At 43.0% G+C, this 20,600-nt stretch overlaps 1 protein-coding gene across 6 annotated transcripts in view; it reads left to right on the forward strand.

Moving 5' to 3' along the window:
* Window positions 1-383: 383 nt before the first annotated feature.
* Window positions 384-20,600, forward strand: part of ATXN3 (ataxin 3) — a 45,428-nt gene continuing 25,211 nt past the window's right edge. The window contains exons 1-6 of one of the 6 annotated variants that reach the window (XM_023205488.1): window positions 384-463; window positions 9,844-10,008; window positions 10,539-10,583; window positions 12,961-13,046; window positions 13,470-13,536; window positions 18,619-18,706. In XM_023205488.1, the coding sequence (XP_023061256.1) occupies window positions 440-463; window positions 9,844-10,008; window positions 10,539-10,583; window positions 12,961-13,046; window positions 13,470-13,536; window positions 18,619-18,706 (475 nt within the window). In that variant the 5' untranslated portion in view covers window positions 384-439. The remainder of the gene's footprint in view (window positions 464-9,843; window positions 10,009-10,538; window positions 10,584-12,960; window positions 13,047-13,469; window positions 13,537-18,618; window positions 18,707-20,600) is intronic. The other 5 variants (XM_023205489.2, XM_023205493.2, XM_023205490.1 and 2 more) reach the window with 5 other exon arrangements.

The following is a 20,600-nucleotide window of genomic DNA, read 5'->3' on the forward strand; positions in this document are numbered from 1 at the left end:
CTTTTTCTTACTAAATTTTCAGTGGAGGACGAGGAGAAAGAAAGTAAATAGTTATATGAACACAGTAGAAAGTACAAAGTGGAAAACAAAAAGAATATCGAACCCAGGTGAGTGGTCCAGACCTCCCCCCAGAAACCTAAGAATCCATAGAAATGGGTGGGAAGCGGAGAAGATCCTCCAGACAGCAGGTGGCGATGTAGCATCCCCCAGAAGGCCCGCTAACAGAAGCTAGGAGGACGCGCTACCAAGGTCACGTGTCCCCGGCGTTCACTCGCTCTTCGCTTCACGTGACTCGCATCCTCGCGGGTGACTGGCCTGCGTGCGGCACGTGGGCGGGGGGACCAGGGAGGGTCGGGGTGGGCGGAGGGGAGGGACAGGGGGCGGAGCTGGAGGGGGTGGGTGGGTCGGTGTGGGGGCCGTTGGCTCCAGACAAATAAACATGGAGTCCATCTTCCACGAGAAAGTGAGTGTCCGCGTTCGGTGGGGAGCTGTCTGCCGCGCGGTGGCGGGCGTGGAGCGCTGCATCACCGCCCCCCGGAGGGCTGGGTGGGGTCCGAGTTGCCCCCATGCCGATCTCGCCGGGCTAGGGGCGACGCCGCAGCCTCCCGCCTCTTCGGCTCGGGGAGGGGAGCATCACCTACGCCCCTACTTCCCCCGCGGTCCCCGCCCTGAGAGCCGGGAGGGAGTATGGGCGGGGCCGGGGCGTCTCGGGACGCGGGAGCGCGGTGGCGCCCAGTGGGTTTGCTTCTGCCTTTCTCAGTCACTTTCCATCGCTTTTCGGAGGACTCCTTCATCCCTCCCCAATCCTTCCCTCTCCCTAGGGTCTAGCTACAGTCACCTCTGGGACACCTCCCTCGACCCCTCCTACCCTACCCCTGGCAGAATTAACTTTTCCTTCTCCAGACTGCTCAATTCTATATTGGAGTCTTCCCTACACTTAGATCTTTGGGGTCTTGTTCATGTTTTTTCACCTGCACCAGGTCCGCGAGCCTCCCGAGGGAGGAGACCTTGGCTCCCCCACTGTGGGGCCTGACACTTAGGAAGTGAAGTGGGAAACCCGTTGTGCCCCTGAACAGGGAAGTCGTCACAAGTTTTTATTACGGGATGTTTGGGTTTGGTTTCTTTTGGTACTCCCATCTTTCCGGAGCAGGCAGCCAGCTTTGTTTTTAGGTATTAGGAGTGGACTGGAATGATTTTGTTGTGGTCTGCCTAGCCTGCTGTCACTTTAACTCTTCAGTGACCATGCACTTACTGTCTGTGATATGTGGAGAAACTCCTCGTTTCTCACATGCTGTTATCCATCCATTTGTGTGTGAGTGAAACCTTCCCCAGGACAACTTTCGCACATGATACCTTGTTTCATAATAGTATCGTGTTTGGAAAGAGTTGCTGGTAAGGCTATTATTTAATAGGAGGAGCAAAGGGTTTTTGTTTTATTAAATGCTTATAAATGATCGTTTATCCCAGACATTTAAAATTCACACACACACAACAAATAAAGCAAAGACAAAAGAATACATTTACCAGATGTAAATCTGTAGTATAAATCTTTTTTTAATTTTTATTTTAAAGATGGCATCTCATTCTGTCACCGAGGCAGGTGTGCAGTGGAGGGATCATGGCTCACTGCAGCCTTGACTTCCTAGGCACAAGCGATCATCCCTCCTCCACCTCCAGAGTAGCTGGGACTACAGGTGTATATCGCCAGGGCCAGCTAATGTTTTTGGAGAGACGGGGGTCTCGCTGTGTTGCCCAGGCTGGTCTAGAACTCCTGGACTCAGGTGATTCTCCCACCTCACCCTCTCGAAGTGCTGTGATTACAGGCGTGAGCCACTGTGCCTGGAACAAATTGTTAAGTACAATGCTTTTCATTGTAGAAAACATCTCGGAAAATTTTGAAATAGGCAGATTTACAGTGGGGGAGGAAGGCCTCAGTCGTATAGTTGTCACTAATTTTTTGACTTGATTGACATGACTTATAAATCATAGACAATAGAGATTTAGTTGCTTGGCTGAGTAGAATGGGTGAAAAATACACATGTACTTTCTTAAAAACTTTTTTTTTTTTGAGATCGAGTTTTTCTCTTGTCACTCAGGCTGGAGTGCAGTGGCGCTTCTCTTGCCTCAGTCTTCCTAGTAGCTGAGATTACAGGTGCCCACCACCATGCCCAGCTAATTTTTGTATTTTTAGTAGAGACAGGGTTTAACCATGTTGGCCAGGCAGGTCTCCAACTCATAACCTCAGGCGATCCACCCGCCTTGGCCTCCCAAAGTGCCGGGATTACAGGCGTGAGCCACTGCACTCGGCCATATTTTTGTTATTAATTTTCAAAGGCTTTGGTATGGGATCGCATTTCAACATGGAAGGCCTTAAACATGTTCCACACTACTTCCTGAGAATTAGACAAGATTTTTAACAATATTGATTGTTACCTAGTTGGGACACATTTCTACTGAACCATGGGATCAATAAAAGCTGGGTGCTAGCCTAGTGAAAATCTACTTACCTGGGTGCGGTGGCTCACACCAGCATTTTGGGAGGCCCAGGCGGGTGGATCACAAGGTCAGGAGTTTGAGACCAGCCTGGCCAACATGGTGAAACCACGTCTCTACTAAAAAATACAAAAAATTAGCCAGGTGTGGTGGCAGGTGCCTGTAATCCCAGGTACTCGGGAGGCTGAGGCAGAAGAATTGCTTGAACCCAAGAGGCAGAGGTTGCAGTGAGCTGAGACCACGCCACTGCACTCCAGCCTGGGCAACAAAGTGAGACTCTGTCTCCAAAAAAAAAAAAAAAAGGAAAAAAAAAAGAGAGTCCCTCTGAATTATCAGCATGTGTACTGGCCTACAGATACTTCAGGAATGCATTTACCGTTATCATTAACTTGTATGTATGTAGCAAGTGAAGATTCAACAATTTAGTTTTTTGGGCGTAGTCAAGAGTATGCACCTATAACCATATGGCCCATTGTTAATCTCCTATATAGTCCATTCTGGGAATGTTTGAGCTTACTGTGCCATTTTTCAGTTCACTGCCTTCCCCTCTGCAATACACCTTTAGCCCTTGCTAGGTCCTGTGTTTGGAGAGCCAGAGAACCAACTTTGGCCCTAGAGAAGCTGGGTAGGTGGGAATATCTGCCTACAAAGGGCCTTGCATCCACTTCGTCTTGGAACCTTGGTTTCCTCTTTCTGAGTTGTCACTTTGAGTACCCTTTATTAAGTTAGAATGTGAAAACAGTTTGTCACTGTTACATCTACAGTGCCTGAGATAGGGCCTGGCACAGAGTAAGTACTCAATATATATTTGAATGGGGCCGAGCGTAGTGAGACCTGTCTCTACAAAGAATGAACAAAATTAGCCCGGGTGTGTTAGCCTGTAGTCGTAGCTACTTGGGAGGCTGAGGTGGGAAGATTGCATGAGTCTGGGAGGTCGAGGCTGTAGTGAGCCAAGATCACACCACTGCACTCCAGCCTGGAGGACAGAGCAAGATCCTGTCCCAAAAGAAAAAAATGTATATATTTGAATGGATAAAGAGAGGTCTTTGAGTTTCTGAAATATATATGGTGCTGTTTATCTAAAGTAAACAACTTCTCTGTAAACATTTTAAGGCTTTGCAGGCCGCTGTGGTCTCTGTCACACATTCTTATTTGTGCATGTTTTTCCCAACCATCTAAAATTGTAAAGTGCATTCTTAGCTACCGGGGCAGGTTAAATTTGGCCCATGGGCTAGTTTGCCAACCCCTAATTTAAATCTTTGTACTAACTTTATGACCACTAACTACTGGATTTTGTTGTTGTTTGTTTTAGTTCTGGTGCCTGCTTTCTGTCTTTTTTTTTTTTTAATCACTTCCCTTGCTGATGTTTCTTGGTGCAGTCACTGTGCCATTTGTATTGATGATTTTAATGTAATGCAAACTGGGAATAATAACTAAACTTGCTGGGGTTGTACATAAAGTTATTGAAAAGATAGAAAAGATGCTGAGTATTGACTCTGTGGCATTCATTATGCCCTTTTGTGATTGCTGGATTTTAGCCGTCTTTAGGATATTTGAGCTTTAGGAGAAACCAAATTCTGTATAAATGACTTGAAGTGCAAATGGCACAGATTTTGAAACCTCTGCCTGGGTTTGAGTCTCAGCTCTGCCTTTTACTACTTGTGTGATCCTGAGCAAGTTACTTAGTATCCCTGTCCTCTGATTTCCTCCTCCGTAGTGGTAGGGATAATAACATAGACATAACCTCAGAGTTAGAGAGTAGAGAAGGCTCCCTGGCAGATAGTGCTGTAGAAGTACTGGCCATTGCCATTACTCAGATGCTTGTGTTTGCTGACCCTCATAATAAGGGATCGGAGAGCACTAAGAGGAGGTGAGAATGCTGCTAGATTGACAGCTTGTCCCCAGATAGCCCATTCCTGAGAGCGCCTTAGGTTTATACCTGATTTGTGTTGTAGTTAGTAGTGTCTGTGGTAATTTTAACTAGTTTCAGGTTGGTCTTGAAAACCTGGTGAGGTTGGGGGTAAATGATTTGGTAGCAGTTCCCTTGTGATTTTATAAATTGTAGAACTGCAGTGTGCTAATTCTCTGAGCCCAACACAGTGAAGTCTGGGCCTAAAATCATAGGATTTCTTTTATTTTTTAAAATTTTTGATTCCTTTCTTTTCTTTTCTTTTTTTTTTAAGACGGAGTCTTGCTCTGTCACCAGGCTGGAGTGCAGTGGCGTGAACTCAGCTCACTGCAACCTCCGTCTCCTGGGTTTAAGCGATTCTCCTCTCAGCCTCCCGAGTAGCTGGGACTATAGGCATGTGCCACCATACCCAGCTGATTTTTGTATTTTTAGTAGAGACAAGGTTTCACCATGTTGGCCAGGATGGTCTCGATCTCTTGACCTCGTGATCCACCTGCCTTAGCCTCCCAAAGTGCCAGGATTATAAGCATGAGCTACCATGCCCGGCCTATTTTTTATTTTTTTGAGGTGGAGTGTCGCTCTGTCACCCAGGCTGGAGTGCAGTGGTGCAATCTCAGCTCACTGCAACCTCTGCCTCCTGGGTTCAGGTGATCTCCTGCCTTAGCCTCCCGAGTACCTGGGACTACAGGCGCCTGCCACCACACCTGGCTAATTTTTGTATTTTTAGAAGAGACGGGGTTTCACCATGTTGGCCAGGCTGGTCTAGAACTCCTGATCTCAAGTGACCTACCTGCCTCGGCCTCCCAAAGTGCTAGGATTACGGGCATGAGCCACCATGCCCAGCCAAATCATGAGATTTCAATACTGCTGACCTTTGATTATGGCAAAGTGAACTTCTGCTTTGATTAAAGCTTGATGAGAGAGGTGGCTGGGGATAGTTTGAGATAAGGGCAAGGCAGGAAAATGCATAATCTTAGGTGGGCTCATTGTCATTGTACAATTCTTTCGGTCTGTGTGGAATTTGATCCGTCCTATGACTTAAGTTATGTTTATTTTTGTTTTTATATTTATTTATTTTATTTCTTTTTGAGAGACATGGTATTGCTCTGTCACCCAGGCCGGAATACAGTGGCACAATCATAGCTCCATGTAGCCTTGAACTCCTGGGCTCAAGTGATCCTCCCACCTCAGCCTCTCAAACAGTTGAGATTACAGTATCAACCACTGTGCCTAGCCTTAAGTCATTTTTAAATTTGTACTGAACAGTTTGTCCTTTCCTTCCATTAAATCATATTAGAAGTACAAAACTTGATATTTCCTGTAGCAATACAGTGTATCTTTGATGAAGTTTGATTTCAAGTACTTATTTTTCATAATTTAAAACTTTTTTATAGAGATAATTTTAATCAAATATTTGGATGTCGCTATTGCTATATGTGATATTAAGTATGGTGACCATAGTTTGTAAACTCCAAACTGACAGCAGGACGGGAAATTTGTGTTAGCAAAGGCTTTTTTCTTACTGTTTGAATTTTTAAAAAATTAGGTACCATACAGAGAGGAGCACACATATCGTTAGGAGTACGGCTCAGTGAATTCTCACAAAATGAACATGTGTAAACAGCAAGTAACAGAAGATTTACCTGCATCCTCTAACCTCCCATTATTCCCTTTTCTAGGTACTCTCTCTCCACTACACTCCCACCAAAAATAACCACTATGCTGAATTCTGATATCATAAATGAGTTTTGCCTAGTTTTGAGCTTTTGTGACTGGAATCGTACAGTGTGTATACCCTTTTGACTCTGTCCTCTTTAGTTTACCATTGTTTGAGAGATTTATCCATAGTGTTCCAGGTAGTTGTAGTTAATTCATTCACATTGTTATGTAGTATTCCTTTGTGAGTAGACACGATTTCCATTCTGCTGTGATCCCAGCTATCCATTTGGGTCGTTTCCAGTTTAGGGACCATTACAAATAGTAATGCTATCTGTAATGCTATTTTGTATTACTACAAATAGTAATGCTATTTGTAGCACAAAAATAGTGCTTTTGTGAACATTCTTATACATATCTTTTGATGAATATATGTTTGCATTTCTGTTGTTTACATTATGTACCTACTAATGGAATTGCTAGATCATAGGAGATGTACATGTTAAGCTTTAGTAGATGTATTACATAATTATTAGTTATTATTGGTTATACCAATTTACTCTCTCACCAGCAGTATACAACAGTTTCTATATCTCTGATCTCCAACATTTTAGCCATTTTAGAGTTTGTGTAATAACACATTGTGGTTTTAATTTACATTTTCCTGATGACTAATGAAGTTGAGTACCTTTTTTGTGTTCTTTATAGCCATTTGACTGTCTTGTGAAGTGCTTGTTTATCTTGCCTTTTCTTTCTTTCTTTCTTTCTTTTTTTTTTTTTTGAGACAGGTTCTTGCCCTGTCATCCAGGCTGGAGTGCAGTGGTGCAATGTCAGCTTACTATAGCCTCAACCTTTTTGGGGCTCAAGTTATCCTCCTGTCTCAGCCTCCCAAGAAGCTGGACTACAAGCACACACCACCATGCTCAGTTAATTTTTTAATTTTTGTAGAAATGGGATTTCACCATGTTGCCCAGGCTGGTCTCAAACTTCTAGACTCAAATAATCCTCCTGCCTTGGCCTCCCAAAATGCTGGGATTACAGGCATGAGCCACCGCAGCCAGCCTTGGCTATTTTTCAGTAGGTTATAAGTAGAACATCTGTATATCCCTTCAGTTTGCATATTATTCAGTAAGAGTTGCACTCTGGTAGTAGAAATATAGAAGAAGGAGAAAGAAGTGGAAACAAAAAGTCTATTTTCATGAGAAGACTTGGGGGATAGTGTTCTCTCTGGCTCCAAGCTACTTATTCTTTACCAAAAGATGAGGATAAACTTATCTCAGACTCAGGCTGTCTCAATGCTGTCTTCCTATTCCATTATACACATATAACCCATAGTTTTTTCACCAGCTGAATTTTGTTCCTAGAAAATAGATTTATCAGGAAAAAATCCGTCTTGCAAGGTGGTTCTCTTTAGAGTCTACTGTGTAACATAGCTCAGGACAAATTGCATGATGTCAGATAAGTTGGGTTAAGGAATAGACCTTATTGGGGAAAGAGAGAACTTGGAGGGCCAAGGTTAGCAGGAGAAGGAAATGTTCTCTCATCTGCTACCATTTCAGGAAGGGGCAAACCTGGTGTCTGTGTTCACAGGGAGGGATCCATCTATACATGATTCTCCCTTCTTACCAGGTAGCATGGGAAAGCTACACTGCTGTGGGGAGGAGGATTACACACAGGTTACTCAGTACCAGGCACCCTGGACTTGGATTCAGGCTGCCAGTTGTGTGAGAAACTGCCCAGCACTTGAAGGCCCTGAACCCCGTGGGAGGTTGTACCTACCTCCCATAAGGAGGAAGCCTGTCGTCACATGGGAGCTGAGCTTGGGTGCAGACCCTCTTGCTGGCTTGTCCAGGAGTAAGCTCCAGGGTTGTTTGGGACAGTTCTGCTCATTGCATTACACTGTGTGTACATTATCTGTAGAGTTCCATGAAGAGAACTTCAGCTCTGTAACTGCAAGTTTTAACATGGAACAGAATTTTTCTCACCTGTATTGATTCTTAAGATTTGAAATTCTATCAACAAGCATTTAGATTGTGTGGAGTTTTTTTTTTGTTTTGTTTTGTTTTTTGGAGACAGAAGGCTGGAGTGGCAGTGGCATAGTCTTGGCTCACTGCAGGCTGTACTTCCCAGGTTCAAACGATTCTCATGCCTCAGAGTCCCGATTAGCTAGGTGTACAGGTGCACACCATCACTCTGGCTAATTTTTGTATTTTTAGTAGAGATGCGGTTTTGCCATATTGGTCAGGCTCGTCTCGATCTCCTGGCCTCAAGGAATCCACCCCCCTTGACCTCCCAAACTGCTGGGATTACAGGTGTGAGCCACCATGCTTGACCAGCATTATGTTAAAAGAATAAATGTTCTAGGCAGCTGGGCACAGTGGCATGTTTCTGTAGTCCTAGCTGCTCAGGAGGCTGAGGTAGGAAGATCCCTTGGGCCCTGGAGTTCAAGTCCAGCCTGGGCAACATAGTCAGATCTCATTTTTTAAATAAATAAATAACTGTTCTAGAGACTAAAATTTCCTTTCACCATTAGTTATTTACTGTGGAATCTCCAAGAATGAACTTATTTTAGGTACTGAAAATGAGGGAGACTAAATGTTTTATACAGTAGTTTTTAGTAAAGTATGAGAGTTGATGCATTTGATAGATGATAATGTTTTTTTGTTTTTTGTTTTTTTTGAGACAGAGTCTCGCTCTGTCGCCCAGGCTGGAGTGCAGTGGTGTGATCTCGGCTCACTGCAAGCTCCGCCTCCTGGGTTCACGCTATTCTCCTGCCTTAGCCTCCCGAGTAGCTGGGGCTGCAGGTGCCCGCCACTACACCCGGCTAATTCTTTGTATTTTTTAGTAGTAGAGATGGGGTTTCACTGTGTTAGCCACGATGGTCTCGATCTCCTGACCTCGTGATCTGCCTGCCTTAGCCTCCCAGAGTGCTGGGATTACAGACGTGAGCCACCGCACCTGGCCGATAATGTTTGTTTAAAATAATTCTTAAGTTTTTGATCATGTAATTGTAGTTTCATTAATGGTAGATTTGTAAAATAAATGTTAACAAATGAAAATGCATGTACCTATGTTAATTATACTTATCTAAAGCTGAAAGTTCAGTTCAACTATGTTAAAAAATAGTTGGAGCCGGGCACGGTGACTCACACCTGTAATCCGAGCACTTGGAGAGGCCTAGGCGGGTGGATCACGAGATCAGGAGATTGAGACCATCCTGGCTAACACGGTGAAACCCCATCGCTACTAAAAATACAAAAAATTAGCCGGACGTGGTGGCGGGCACCTGTAGTCCCAGCTACTCGGGACGCTGAGGCAGTAGAATGGCGTGAACCCGGGAGGCAGAGCTTGCAGTAAGCTGAGATTGAGCAAGACTCCGTCTCAAAAAAAAAAAAAAAAAAAGTTGGCCAGGCACGGTGGCTCACACCTGTAATCCCAGCACTTTGGGAGACTGAGGCAGGCGGATCATGAGATCAGGAGTTCGAGACCAGATTGGCTAACATAGTGAAACCCTGTATCTACTAAAAATACAAAAATTAGCTGGGCATGGTGGTGCATGCCTGTAGTCCCAGCTACTTGGGAGGCTGAGGCAGGAGAATTGCTTGAACCTGGGAGGCAGAGGTTGTGGTGAGCCGAGGTTGCTCCATTGTACTCCAGTCTGGACAACAGAGTAAGACTGTGTCTCAAAAAAGAAAGAAAAGTTAATGATTAAATTATTTAGGGGAAAATACTGTGCAATTCTGTTTAATAAGTCACATTTTAATTTTTTCTTTTGGAAATATTAGCAAGAAGGCTCACTTTGTGCTCAGCATTGCCTGAATAATTTATTGCAAGGAGAATATTTTAGCCCTGTGGAATTATCCTCAATTGCACATCAGCTGGATGAGGAGGAGAGGATGAGAATGGCAGAAGGAGGAGTTACTAGTGAAGATTATCGCACGTTTTTACAGGTACGGATTTTAAACTCACTAAGTCACATTTTTTTTTTTTTTTTTTTTTTTGAGACGGAGTCTTGCCCTGTTGTCCAGGCTGGAGTGCAATGGCACGATCTCAGCTCACTGCAACCTCCGCCTCCCGGGTTCAAGCAATTCTTCTGCCTCAGCCTCCCAAGTAGCTGGGATTACAGGCACACGCCACTATGCCTGGCTAATTTTTTGTATTTTTGTTAGAGATGGGGTTTCACCATGTTGGTCAGGTTGGTCTGGAATTCCTGATCTCATGATCCACCTGCCTCGGCCTCCCAAAGTGCTGGGATTATAGGTGTGAGCCACCACACCCGGCTTACATTTCTTTTAAAAACGTGGATACTATTTAGAAAAGGATGTGCCATTCTTCCTATAGGGATCTGACTGGTGAATTATAACTGCGCTGTTAACTTTGGAAATGCAAAGATGTTATTTTAAATATGCACGCTAATGACAGTTTGTATCCTTCTTTCCCCACCCCCACCCTTGCTTCAACTACCTGTCAAAATTAACAGCAGCCTTCTGGAAATATGGATGACAGTGGTTTTTTTTCTATTCAGGTAAGTAGTCACAAGCATCTACTATGTGTTGCTTACATCCCAGGCCCTGTTTCACAGCCTTTCAAAAGTCACTGTAACAAGGCGACCTTCAGAAGTTCTTCTAATAGATCATGTCTACAGAGTATAAGATTATACTCTAGATCACTAGATTGTGATCCACCTGCCTCAGCCTCCCAAAGTGCTGGGATTACAGGCGTGAGCCACCATGCCCGGCCTACTAGAGTACTAGATTTTTATATAGATAAACATGAAAGGATTGTAGAATCTTCATATTAGAGTGGGGCATTTAAAAATTCCTTTTTGAGAAAGATTATTTAATTTGTATCCGGATGCTAATAATAACCTTAATTCTGGCCAGGCGTGGTGGCTTACACCTGTAATCACAGCACTTTGGGAGGGCGAGGTGGGCGGATCTCAGGATCAGGAGATCAAGACCATCCTGGCCAACATGGTGAAACCCCGTCTCTACTAAAAATACAAAAATTAGCTGGGCGTGGTGATGCAAGCCTGTAATCCCAGCTACTCTGGAGACTGAGGCAGGAGAATCGCTTGAACCGGGGAGTCAGAGGTTGCAGTGAGCCAAGATCGCACCACTGCACCCCAGCCTGGTGACAGAGCAAGACTGACTCAAAGAAAACCAAATACTCTTAATTATAATAAGTCCTATCTGTTGGGTAAATTTGAGAAAATGCAGTACCTTGCTACCATCCTTTTAAATCAGCCTACCAGACTGGATTTCCTTATTATGGTCTGTGGCTTTTGATTTTTGTCTTTGAGTTCTTTGGTGGTTATATATATGTACTTGGACGATTCTTTTATCTGCGTGTCTTTCATTCTTTTCTGACACTGTGAGTTGTATCCAGAGGTCTTTCAGAACCTCTCCTGAGCAGCCTATCTCTGCAGATACCTTTGTTTGTATTTCCTTTGTACTGCCCTCCTGGACTCCTCCTCATCCACCAGCATTTCCATCTAGTGCTTTACCGTGCCACTGTTAACAGGTAATGGCTACTGCAGGGCTGGAATCAGAGGTCAGAGTAGGCCCAGCACTTGGCGTTTCCTATTTGTGTCTTGCTGCTCTTGGTGCCCACTATCTTGTACTCACTTTCTGTCTTAGCCGGTACCTGGCTTACTTGCTTCTTTGTTGGCTACCTTGGAGGGTAGATAGTGAATTTTCAGAAATTTCCCTTTTTGGCTGGGCGCGGTGGCTCAAGCCTGTAATCCCAGCACTTTGGGAGGCTGAGACGGGCGGATCACGAGGTCAGGAGATCGAGACCATCCTGGCTAACACGGTGAAACCCCGTCTCTACTAAAAAATACAAAAAACTAGCCGGGCGAGGTGGCGGGCGCCTGTAGTCCCAGCTACTCGGAGGCTGAGGCAGGAGAATGGCATAAACCCGGGAGGCGGAGCTTGCAGTGAGCTGAGATGCGGCCACTGCACTCCAGCCCGGGCGACAGAACGAGACTCTGTCTCCAAAAAAAAAAAAAAAAAAATTTCCTTTTTTTTGTCAGATAGATTGAAATAATCAGGTTTGCATTTTGTTTTTTTCTACAAGTGGCAAGCCCATGACCCTGGAAGTCTGATATCTATGGAAACTTCAGTTTAAGTGCCCAGGGAGAACTTATTTTGATAGACACGATTTCTGACATTGCAAGTAGTAAGTTGAATATAAATTTTCTAAAGTAGCACCCACGGCAGCCAAATTATCAGATGTATATAGTAGACTAGTTTTAAGAATAGCACTTATGGGTAGAATATACATCTGGATTTTTGAGGCAGTTTTATGTAGGAATTGTGTGGTTTTCTGGAACATCTCAGAGACCTAGTATGAAAAGCACTCTTCTAATATATATGTATGTTTTTTATGGATTTAGTGATATATCTATACACACACACGCTTTTGAAAACCTATAGCAGGCTGGGCATGGTGACTCATGCCTGTAATCCCAGTACTTTGGGAGGCCGAGGTGGGCAGATCACAAGGTCAGGAGTTTGAGACCAGCCTGGCCAACAAGGTGAAACCCTGTCTCTACTAAAAATACAAAAATTAGCTGGGTGTGGTGGCGCATGCTTGTAATCCCAGCTACTCGGGAGCCTGAGGTAGGAGAATCACTTGAACTCAGGAAGCAGAGGTTGCAGTGAGCCGAGATCATGCCACTGTACTCCAGCCTAGGCAACAGAGCAAGACTCTGTCTCAAAAAAAAAACAACAAACCCCCCCCCCAAAAAAAACCTATAGCCTTCTAGAGAAATTTATATATGAGGTACACAACTAACACAGCTATACTTCTTCAAGTGTTTACACAACTGACATAGCTACACTTCTTAAATTTGGAGTGGAGTGGTTTGGCTTATGAAAAGTTACTATTTTTCTTAACAGGTTATAAGCAATGCCTTGAAAGTTTGGGGTTTAGAACTAATCCTGTTCAACAGTCCAGAGTATCAGAGGCTCAGGATCGATCCTATGTAAGATTTTGTTTTGCATTTCATACATTTCTTTTCCCAAATTTGATTTTTAAAGATATTTCCTAAAGAAGAGAAATATATTTTGAATACTTGTGTTTTGATGTTCCCTGTTTCATTCCCTCAGACTTTCCTATTTCACCTTTGTGATGTCCATGAGCATCTGCCCTGTAGCCTTCCTGACACCCCAGTGTCTATGGCAGCGCAGAGCTGCCCCGTAAGTGGTGCGTGAGGCCATCTTTTGGCATGGCATCACTAAGCTGCTGCAGAGACGTTCATATGGTTGTGTGATCTTTTAAAAACATCAGTGACACTTAACTGTAAATATAATCTTAAATTATCACAAATTTTATATAATATTTGCCAGTAGACAACATAAATATGATTTCAGTATTTCAAGTTAATATTGTGTGTTTTCTTTTTTAGAAATGAAAGATCATTTATATGCAATTATAAAGAACACTGGTTTACAGTTAGAAAATTAGGAAAACAGGTAACATTTCTTACCCTTCCTTGTCTTTTTTTCTTATATTGTACCCCATTTAAAACTAAAATGTGGGCCAGATGTGGTGGCTCATGCCTGTAATCCCAACAGTTTGGGAGGCTTAGGTTGGGGATCACTTGAAGCCAGGACTTTGAAACTAGCCTGGGCAACAAAGGGAGGTCCTGTCTCTTTAAAAAAAAAAAAAAAAAAAAAAAGCCAGGTATGGTGGCTCACATCTGTAATTCCAGCTTTCTTGGAAGGCTGAGGCAGGAGGATCACTTGAGCTCAGGAGTTTGAGGCTGCAGTGAACTATGATTGTGCCACTGTACCCTAGCCTGGGTGACAGAGTCTTTATAAAGACTCTGTTTTATAAAACATAAAAAGAAAAAGAAATTTAAAAATTAAAAAAAAAAAAAAAGGATTGCTGACTTTAAAATTAGGAAACTGACCAGTAATGTGTGTGTTTGTGGCATGGTTTATCTATCTTGATAGATAGAAATTTGTCATTTTAAAACATATCAGTTTTCCTTGTAAATATATTTGTGACAAGTATATGCAATTTAACTATATCATAAGAAAAATTCTATATATTAAATACAATACAAATGTGGTTACTTTTAAGTGGGTTTTTATGTGATGACAATGTTCTGTCAGTTAATTACTACATTTGTAGATTTGTATTTAATGTAGTGCTGTCACAAAGCCTGAAATAGTGTCAAGCATGAATAAAGCATTCAATTATGCTTGCTTTAGTGTAAGATTATTCATATGATTCCAAAAGCCATGTAATACATACGTCTACATAAGATCACTTCTATTTGTTAAATAAAACATGAAATATATCTTGAGCAAGCTATTTTAAGAAACAGAATCATTTAACATCCTTTTTATTAGAATTTTGAAGCTTTGAAAGAGGGTTATTGAAAACCAGCTAGCACCGTAAAAAAGAATAAACTAGTGATACATGCAGCAACATGGATGAATCTCAAAATAATTATGCTGAAAGAATAACCCAGAAACAAAATACTGCATGCTGTATGGTATCATTTATTAAAAGTCTAGAAAAGTGCAGATTCATCTGTAGTGATGAAAAGCAGATCCACCAGTGGTTGCCTGGGGATGAGAAGGCTTAGGAAGAGTGAGAAGGGAGGGTCATAGAGAGGCGTGGGAAACGTGGCAATGATTAATGTGTCACAGTGTTGGTTGTCGTAATGGTTTTATGGGAGTACAGTATACTAATGTCAAAACATTTCAAAGGCCAGGTGCAGTGGCTCATGTCTGGAATCCCAGCACTTTTGGATGCCACGGCAGGAGGATCGCTTAAGCTCAGGGAGTTCAGGACCAGCCTGGGCAATGTCATAAGACCCCATCTCTACAAAAAAATGAAAAAAAAAAAAAAGAAAAATTGGCTAGGCGTGGTGATACATGCATGTAGTCTGAGGTGCTAGGGAGGCTGAGGAGGGAAGCCCAGAGGTCAAGCCTGCAGTGAGTCATAATCGCACCACTGCACTCCAGCTTGGGTGATAGAAGGAGATCCTGTCTCAAAAAAAAAAAAAAAGTCTCAAATTGTACACTTTAAATATGTGAAGTTTATTATATATCATTTATACCCCAATAAAGCTGTTTGTTTTTTAAAAAAAGTAAATAAAAGCCAAAAAAGATATGTCAAGAAAGTATTATTGAATTAAATCTGTAAGAGATAATTCAAAAACAAAAACCCTATTGTTATCTTTTAAGTCACCCAAATCAAATTTGGGAAAAGTCACCTACTTAGCTTCATCCTAAGTTGTTTTGTTCTTTCTTTCTCTCTTTCTCTCTTTCTGATGGATTCTTGCTCTGTCACCCAGGCTGGAGTGCAGTGGCGGGATCTCGGCTCACTGCAACCTCCACCACCCAGGTTCAAGCAGTTTTCCTGTCTCAGCCTCCTGAGTAGCTGGGACTACAGGTGTGCACCACTACACCCAGCTAATTTTTGTATTTTTAGCAAAGACGGGGTTTCTCCATGTTGGTCAGGCTGGTCTTGAACTCCTGACCTCAGGTGATCCGTCCATCTCTGCCTCTCAAAGTGCTGGGAACACAGGCGTGAGCCACCATGCCCAGCCCTAAATTAGTTCTTTCTTAAAGTCCTTCCTGAGGAGCCAAGAGCAAGTTAAGGAGGTGTAATCTAGAAGCTTGCAGTGAAGGCTAGCTGGGTGCAGTGGTTCACGCCTGTAATCCCAGCACTTTGGGAGGCTGAGGCAGGGAGATCACTGAGGCCAGGAGCTTGAGACCGGCTTGGACCAACACAGTGAAACCTTGTCTCTACCGAGAAAAAATTTAAAAAGTGCAGCTTACAGCAGTAGAGGCTGATGCGAGTGGGAATCACCTCTAGGTAAAAACCAGAGTAGGGTACTGCTGAGATTATTTAACCTCTGGGTTTTATTTATGTGTTTTTAAAAATTATGATCCAGTATTTTTTACTTTTTTTGTATAAAGTAAGCACTGAATTTTTAAGGTCTGTAGACTTAGATTTCAGAAGTACCCTTGTATTAATTTGCAAATAAATGTCTATCTTACTATTTTGAGAGATTTAAAAAATTTTAGTTCTTCAAAATTAAATTTTCACATTTTGAATTACATTATCTTTGACAAATACAGAAGATGTTGGCCGGGCGCTGTGGCTCATGCCTGTAATCCCAGCACTTTGGGAGGCTGAGGTGGGTGGATCACCTGAGGTCATGAGTTCAAGATCAGTTGGCCGGGCGCGGTGGCTCAAGCCTGTAATCCCAGCACTTTGGGAGGCCGAGACGGGCGGATCACGAGGTCAGGAGATCGAGACCATCCTGGCTAACATGGTGAAACCCCGTCTCTAATAAAAAACACAAAAAACTAGCCGGGCGAGGTGGCGGGCGCCTGTAGTCCCAGCTACTCGGGAGGCTGAGACAGGAGAATGGCAGGAACCCAGGAGGCGGAGCTTGCAGTGAGCTGAGATCCGGCCACTGCACTCCAGCCTGGGCAACAGAGCAAGACTCTGTCTCAAAAAAAAAAAAAAAAAAAGAAAGAGTTCAAGATCAGCTTTGCCAACATGGTGAAACCCCATCTCTACTAAAAATACAAAATTAGCTGGGTGTGGTCACGCATGCCTGTAATCCCAGCTACTTGGAAGGCTGAGGCAGGAGAATTGCTTGAACCAGGGAGGTGGAGGTTTTAGTGAGCCAAGAGCAAGCCATTACACTCCATCTTGAGCAGTAAGAGTGAAGCTCTATCTTTAAAAAAAAAAAAAAAAAGAACAAATACAGAAGATGTCAAATTTTGGTTTATTTTATTTTCTTTGGTTCTAATTTATATTTTTGTTTAAAACTATATTTTTCACTATAGACTCTGTCTGAGGTCCCTGTATAATAAAAAAGAAGGCTGGAAAAAGTATTAACATTGTCAAAATCCAGGAAAATAGTTGGTCATGATATTGACAGTAACTTTAAACACTTTTTGTATCTTGTGGGTTAAATTAGGATTACTATGTGGTAGTGATAAATGATGTTAATTAGGGCCGAGTGCAGTAGTTAACACCTGTAATTCCAGCACGTAGGGAGACTGAGGTGGGAGGATGTCTTGAGGCCAGGAGTTTGAGACCAGCCTGTACAACATAGTGTGAGACCCCCATCTCTACAAAAAAAATTAGAAAATTCGTCAAGCATCTTGGTGCACATCCAAATAGTCCCAGCTATTTGGGAGGATGAAGCGAGAGAATCACTTAAGCCCAGGTGTTTGAGGCTGCAGTGAGTTATGATTGCACCTCTGCACTCCAGCCTAGATGACCATCTCTTTAAAAAAAAGTGTTTATATGTCATATCTGATAGTGTTTTTTAAAAACATTTTTAAATTATAGAGGGTCTCACTATGTTGCCCAGGCTGGTCTCAAATTCCTGGGCTCAAGCAATCCTCCCACATGAGCCTCCCAAAGTGTTCGGATTATAGGCATGAGCTGCCATGCCCACCTAATTTAGTGATTTTTAGAAACTGAGTTGGTAATTATAAATTATCTTCCTGGAACTTCTGACTTTCTCACAATTGGAATCTTTTGACAAAAATTATCAGTAATGGGAAAACTTGGAATAGTTGTCATTTTTCCTCCCATCAGTATGATAGATGCGATTAGAGTTACGTTGGACTGATACTTTGAAAAAAGATTTAACTATAGCTATTAATAAAGACATTTCAACTACTGACTATCCATTTTTATTCTTTTGGGAGGGTTTAATGTGTATAGTTTAAAGCAAAGTGTTGTTTTTAAAAAACTATTTAACAGGGCCGGGCGCCGTGGCTCACGCCTGTGATCCCAACACTCTGGGAGGCCAAGGCGGGTGGATCACAAGGTCATGAGATCAAGACCATCCTGGCTAACACGGTGAAACCCCATCTCTACTAAAAATACAAAAAATTAGCTGGGTGTGGCAGTGTGCGCGTATCGTCCTAGCTACTCGGGAGGCTGAGGCAGGAGGATGGCGTGAACCCGGGAGGTGGAGCTTGCAGTGAGCCAAGATCGTGCCACTGTACTCCAGCCTGGGCAACAGAGCAAGACTCTGTCAAAAGAAAAAAAAAAAAGTATTTAACAGAGGCCGGGTGCAGTGGCTGGCTCATGTTTGTAATCCCAGAACTTTGGGAGGTCGAGGTGGGAGGATCATTTGAGGTCAGGAGTTTGAGACCAGCCTGGTCAATGTGGCAAATGTGCTGTCTCTAACTAAAAATACAAAAATTAGCTGGTGTGGTGGTGCAGGCCTGTAGTCCCAGCTTCTTGGGAGGCTGAGGCAGGAGAATTGCTTGAACCTGAGAGACGGAGGTTGCAGTGAGCTGAGATCACACCACTGCACTCCAGCCTGGGTGACAGAGTGAGACTCTTCTCAAAAAAAAAAAAAAAAAAGTAATAGTGATAAATCTGCAGTATTCTCTTTTAAGATCATATTATTCAGTCAGAGGAAAGAGCTCAACTTGAAATATTTCCAGAGTTTAAACAATCTTACTAAGCTTTGATGGGTTATATCTATTCACAACGTGAAACTACTTTATTACCTATAATATGCACTAACTTAAATATTGACAATTTTTTTCCAGTGGTTTAACTTGAATTCTCTCTTGACGGGTCCAGAATTAATATCAGATACATATCTTGCACTTTTCTTGGCTCAATTACAACAGGAAGGTAAGTAAAGGCTGAAAATTTTGTAATGTCATCTTTCAAAGTAGTTAAAGAAACAGGCGCATTAGATGACAGTGTGACAATACTGTTTTTCTGGCAGTGGTGGTGAAACAATCTTTAGGTTTGACCTGGTAATAGGCTGTGATTTGGGTGACGCTGTTCCATTAGAGTTCTCACTGGCACCTGGCCCTCCCTCTTCTGAGCATGATGCTTTCTTTGCAGCCCTTCTAAGTAATGGTTTTTTCTTTTATACATCACATACCACACGGCTGAGAGGAAGGATAGATATTTTTCTTTTTTTTTTTGAGACGGAGTCTTGCTCTGTCTCCCAGGCTGGAGTGTAGTGGCACGATCTCGGCTCACTGCAAGCTCCGCCTCCCGGGTTTACGCCATTCTCCTGCCTCAGCCTCCCGAGTAACTGGGACTACAGGCGCCCACCACCTCGCCTGGCTAATTTTTTGTATTTTTTAGTAGAGACGGGGTTTCGCCATGTTAGCCAGGATGGTCTCAATCTCCTGACCTCGTGATCCGCCCGTCTCGGCCTCCCAAAGTGCTGGGATTACAGGCTTGAGCCACCGCGCCCAGCCAATACTTTTCTTCTTTGCCTCTTCTAGGCCACTCTTCTTCCCAAAAACTCGAGTTTCTTTGAAATACATGCCCCTAAGGGCCGGTTGTGGTGGCTTTCGCCTGTAATCCCAGCACTTTGGGAGGCCGAGGCAGGCAGATTACAAGGTCAGGAGATCAAAAGCATCCTGGCTAATACAGGGAAACCCCGTGTCTACTAAAAATAACAAAAAATTAGCCAGTTGTAGTGGTGGACACCTGTAGTCCCAGCTACTCGGGAGGCTGAGGCAGGAGAATGGCGTAAACCCGGGAGGTGGATCTTGCAGTGAGCTGAGATCGCACCACTGCCCTCCAGCCTGGGCGACAGAGCAAGACTCCATCTCAAAAAAAAAAAAAGAAAGAAAAAAGAAAGAAATACATGCCCCTAGATTAAACTATCCCTTGCCCTTTTGCACTCATCCAAAAGTCTCTTTTCATCAGTGATTTTAGGATCTGACTCATTGTGTTTTTCTCTACTGCAACTCCTTTTATCATTCTTAATGATTTCTGTATTGCTAATCCATCCAGTAATCCAGTACCTGCTTCTTGGTTTCAAAATCACTCACTCTTGCTTAGCTATTACCAATAATCATAACCACTGTCAAATCTCAATTGCAAGCATATTACTCTTTAACTACCACCTCCTATCCTTAAACCGTGTTTTGTCTGTTTTTTTTTATTCCAGCCATTCTTTAAACCCTACCGTGGGGCCCAGGCATTTCCTTTATATGCATTCTTCCTTTCTTCAACTGCTTATTTTCTGTAATCCATTGTTATATCACTTCATTGCATTCTTCAGCTTGTTTCCCCCTTCTCTCCCTCCATCATACTTGAATGACAAAAATCTCAACCCTGGTTAAAACCAAATCTTGGCCTTGTCCATTCCTGTACCAGAGTAGCAGGATATGGCTAAAAAATAACATAAAACATGATGATTGGTTTTACTTTTTTCTTAAATGATCTATCCATCCATTCACCCATCCATCTGTCTATCAAAGGGACTAGGCCTCTCTGAAGCCCAGGCTGGAGTGCAGCGGCATGATCACAGCTCATTTTAGCCCCACACTCCTAGGCTCAAGTGATCCTCTTGCCTCAGCCTGTTGAGTAGCTGGGACTACAGGCTTGTGCTACCACACCTAGCTAAGGTTTTACTTTAAATTTATTTTAATCACAAAATTCAGATGAGCCTTTAGTGCTGCCTGATATTTCTGTTATGTTTTCTTAGTAAATCCCTGTACCACTCTCCAAGATGTTTATAAAAAATCATGTACCACTCTCCAGATGTTTATAAAAA

Source organism: Piliocolobus tephrosceles, chromosome 6 (genome assembly GCF_002776525.5).
Source record: "Piliocolobus tephrosceles isolate RC106 chromosome 6, ASM277652v3, whole genome shotgun sequence".
Lineage (NCBI taxonomy): Eukaryota > Metazoa > Chordata > Mammalia > Primates > Cercopithecidae > Piliocolobus > Piliocolobus tephrosceles.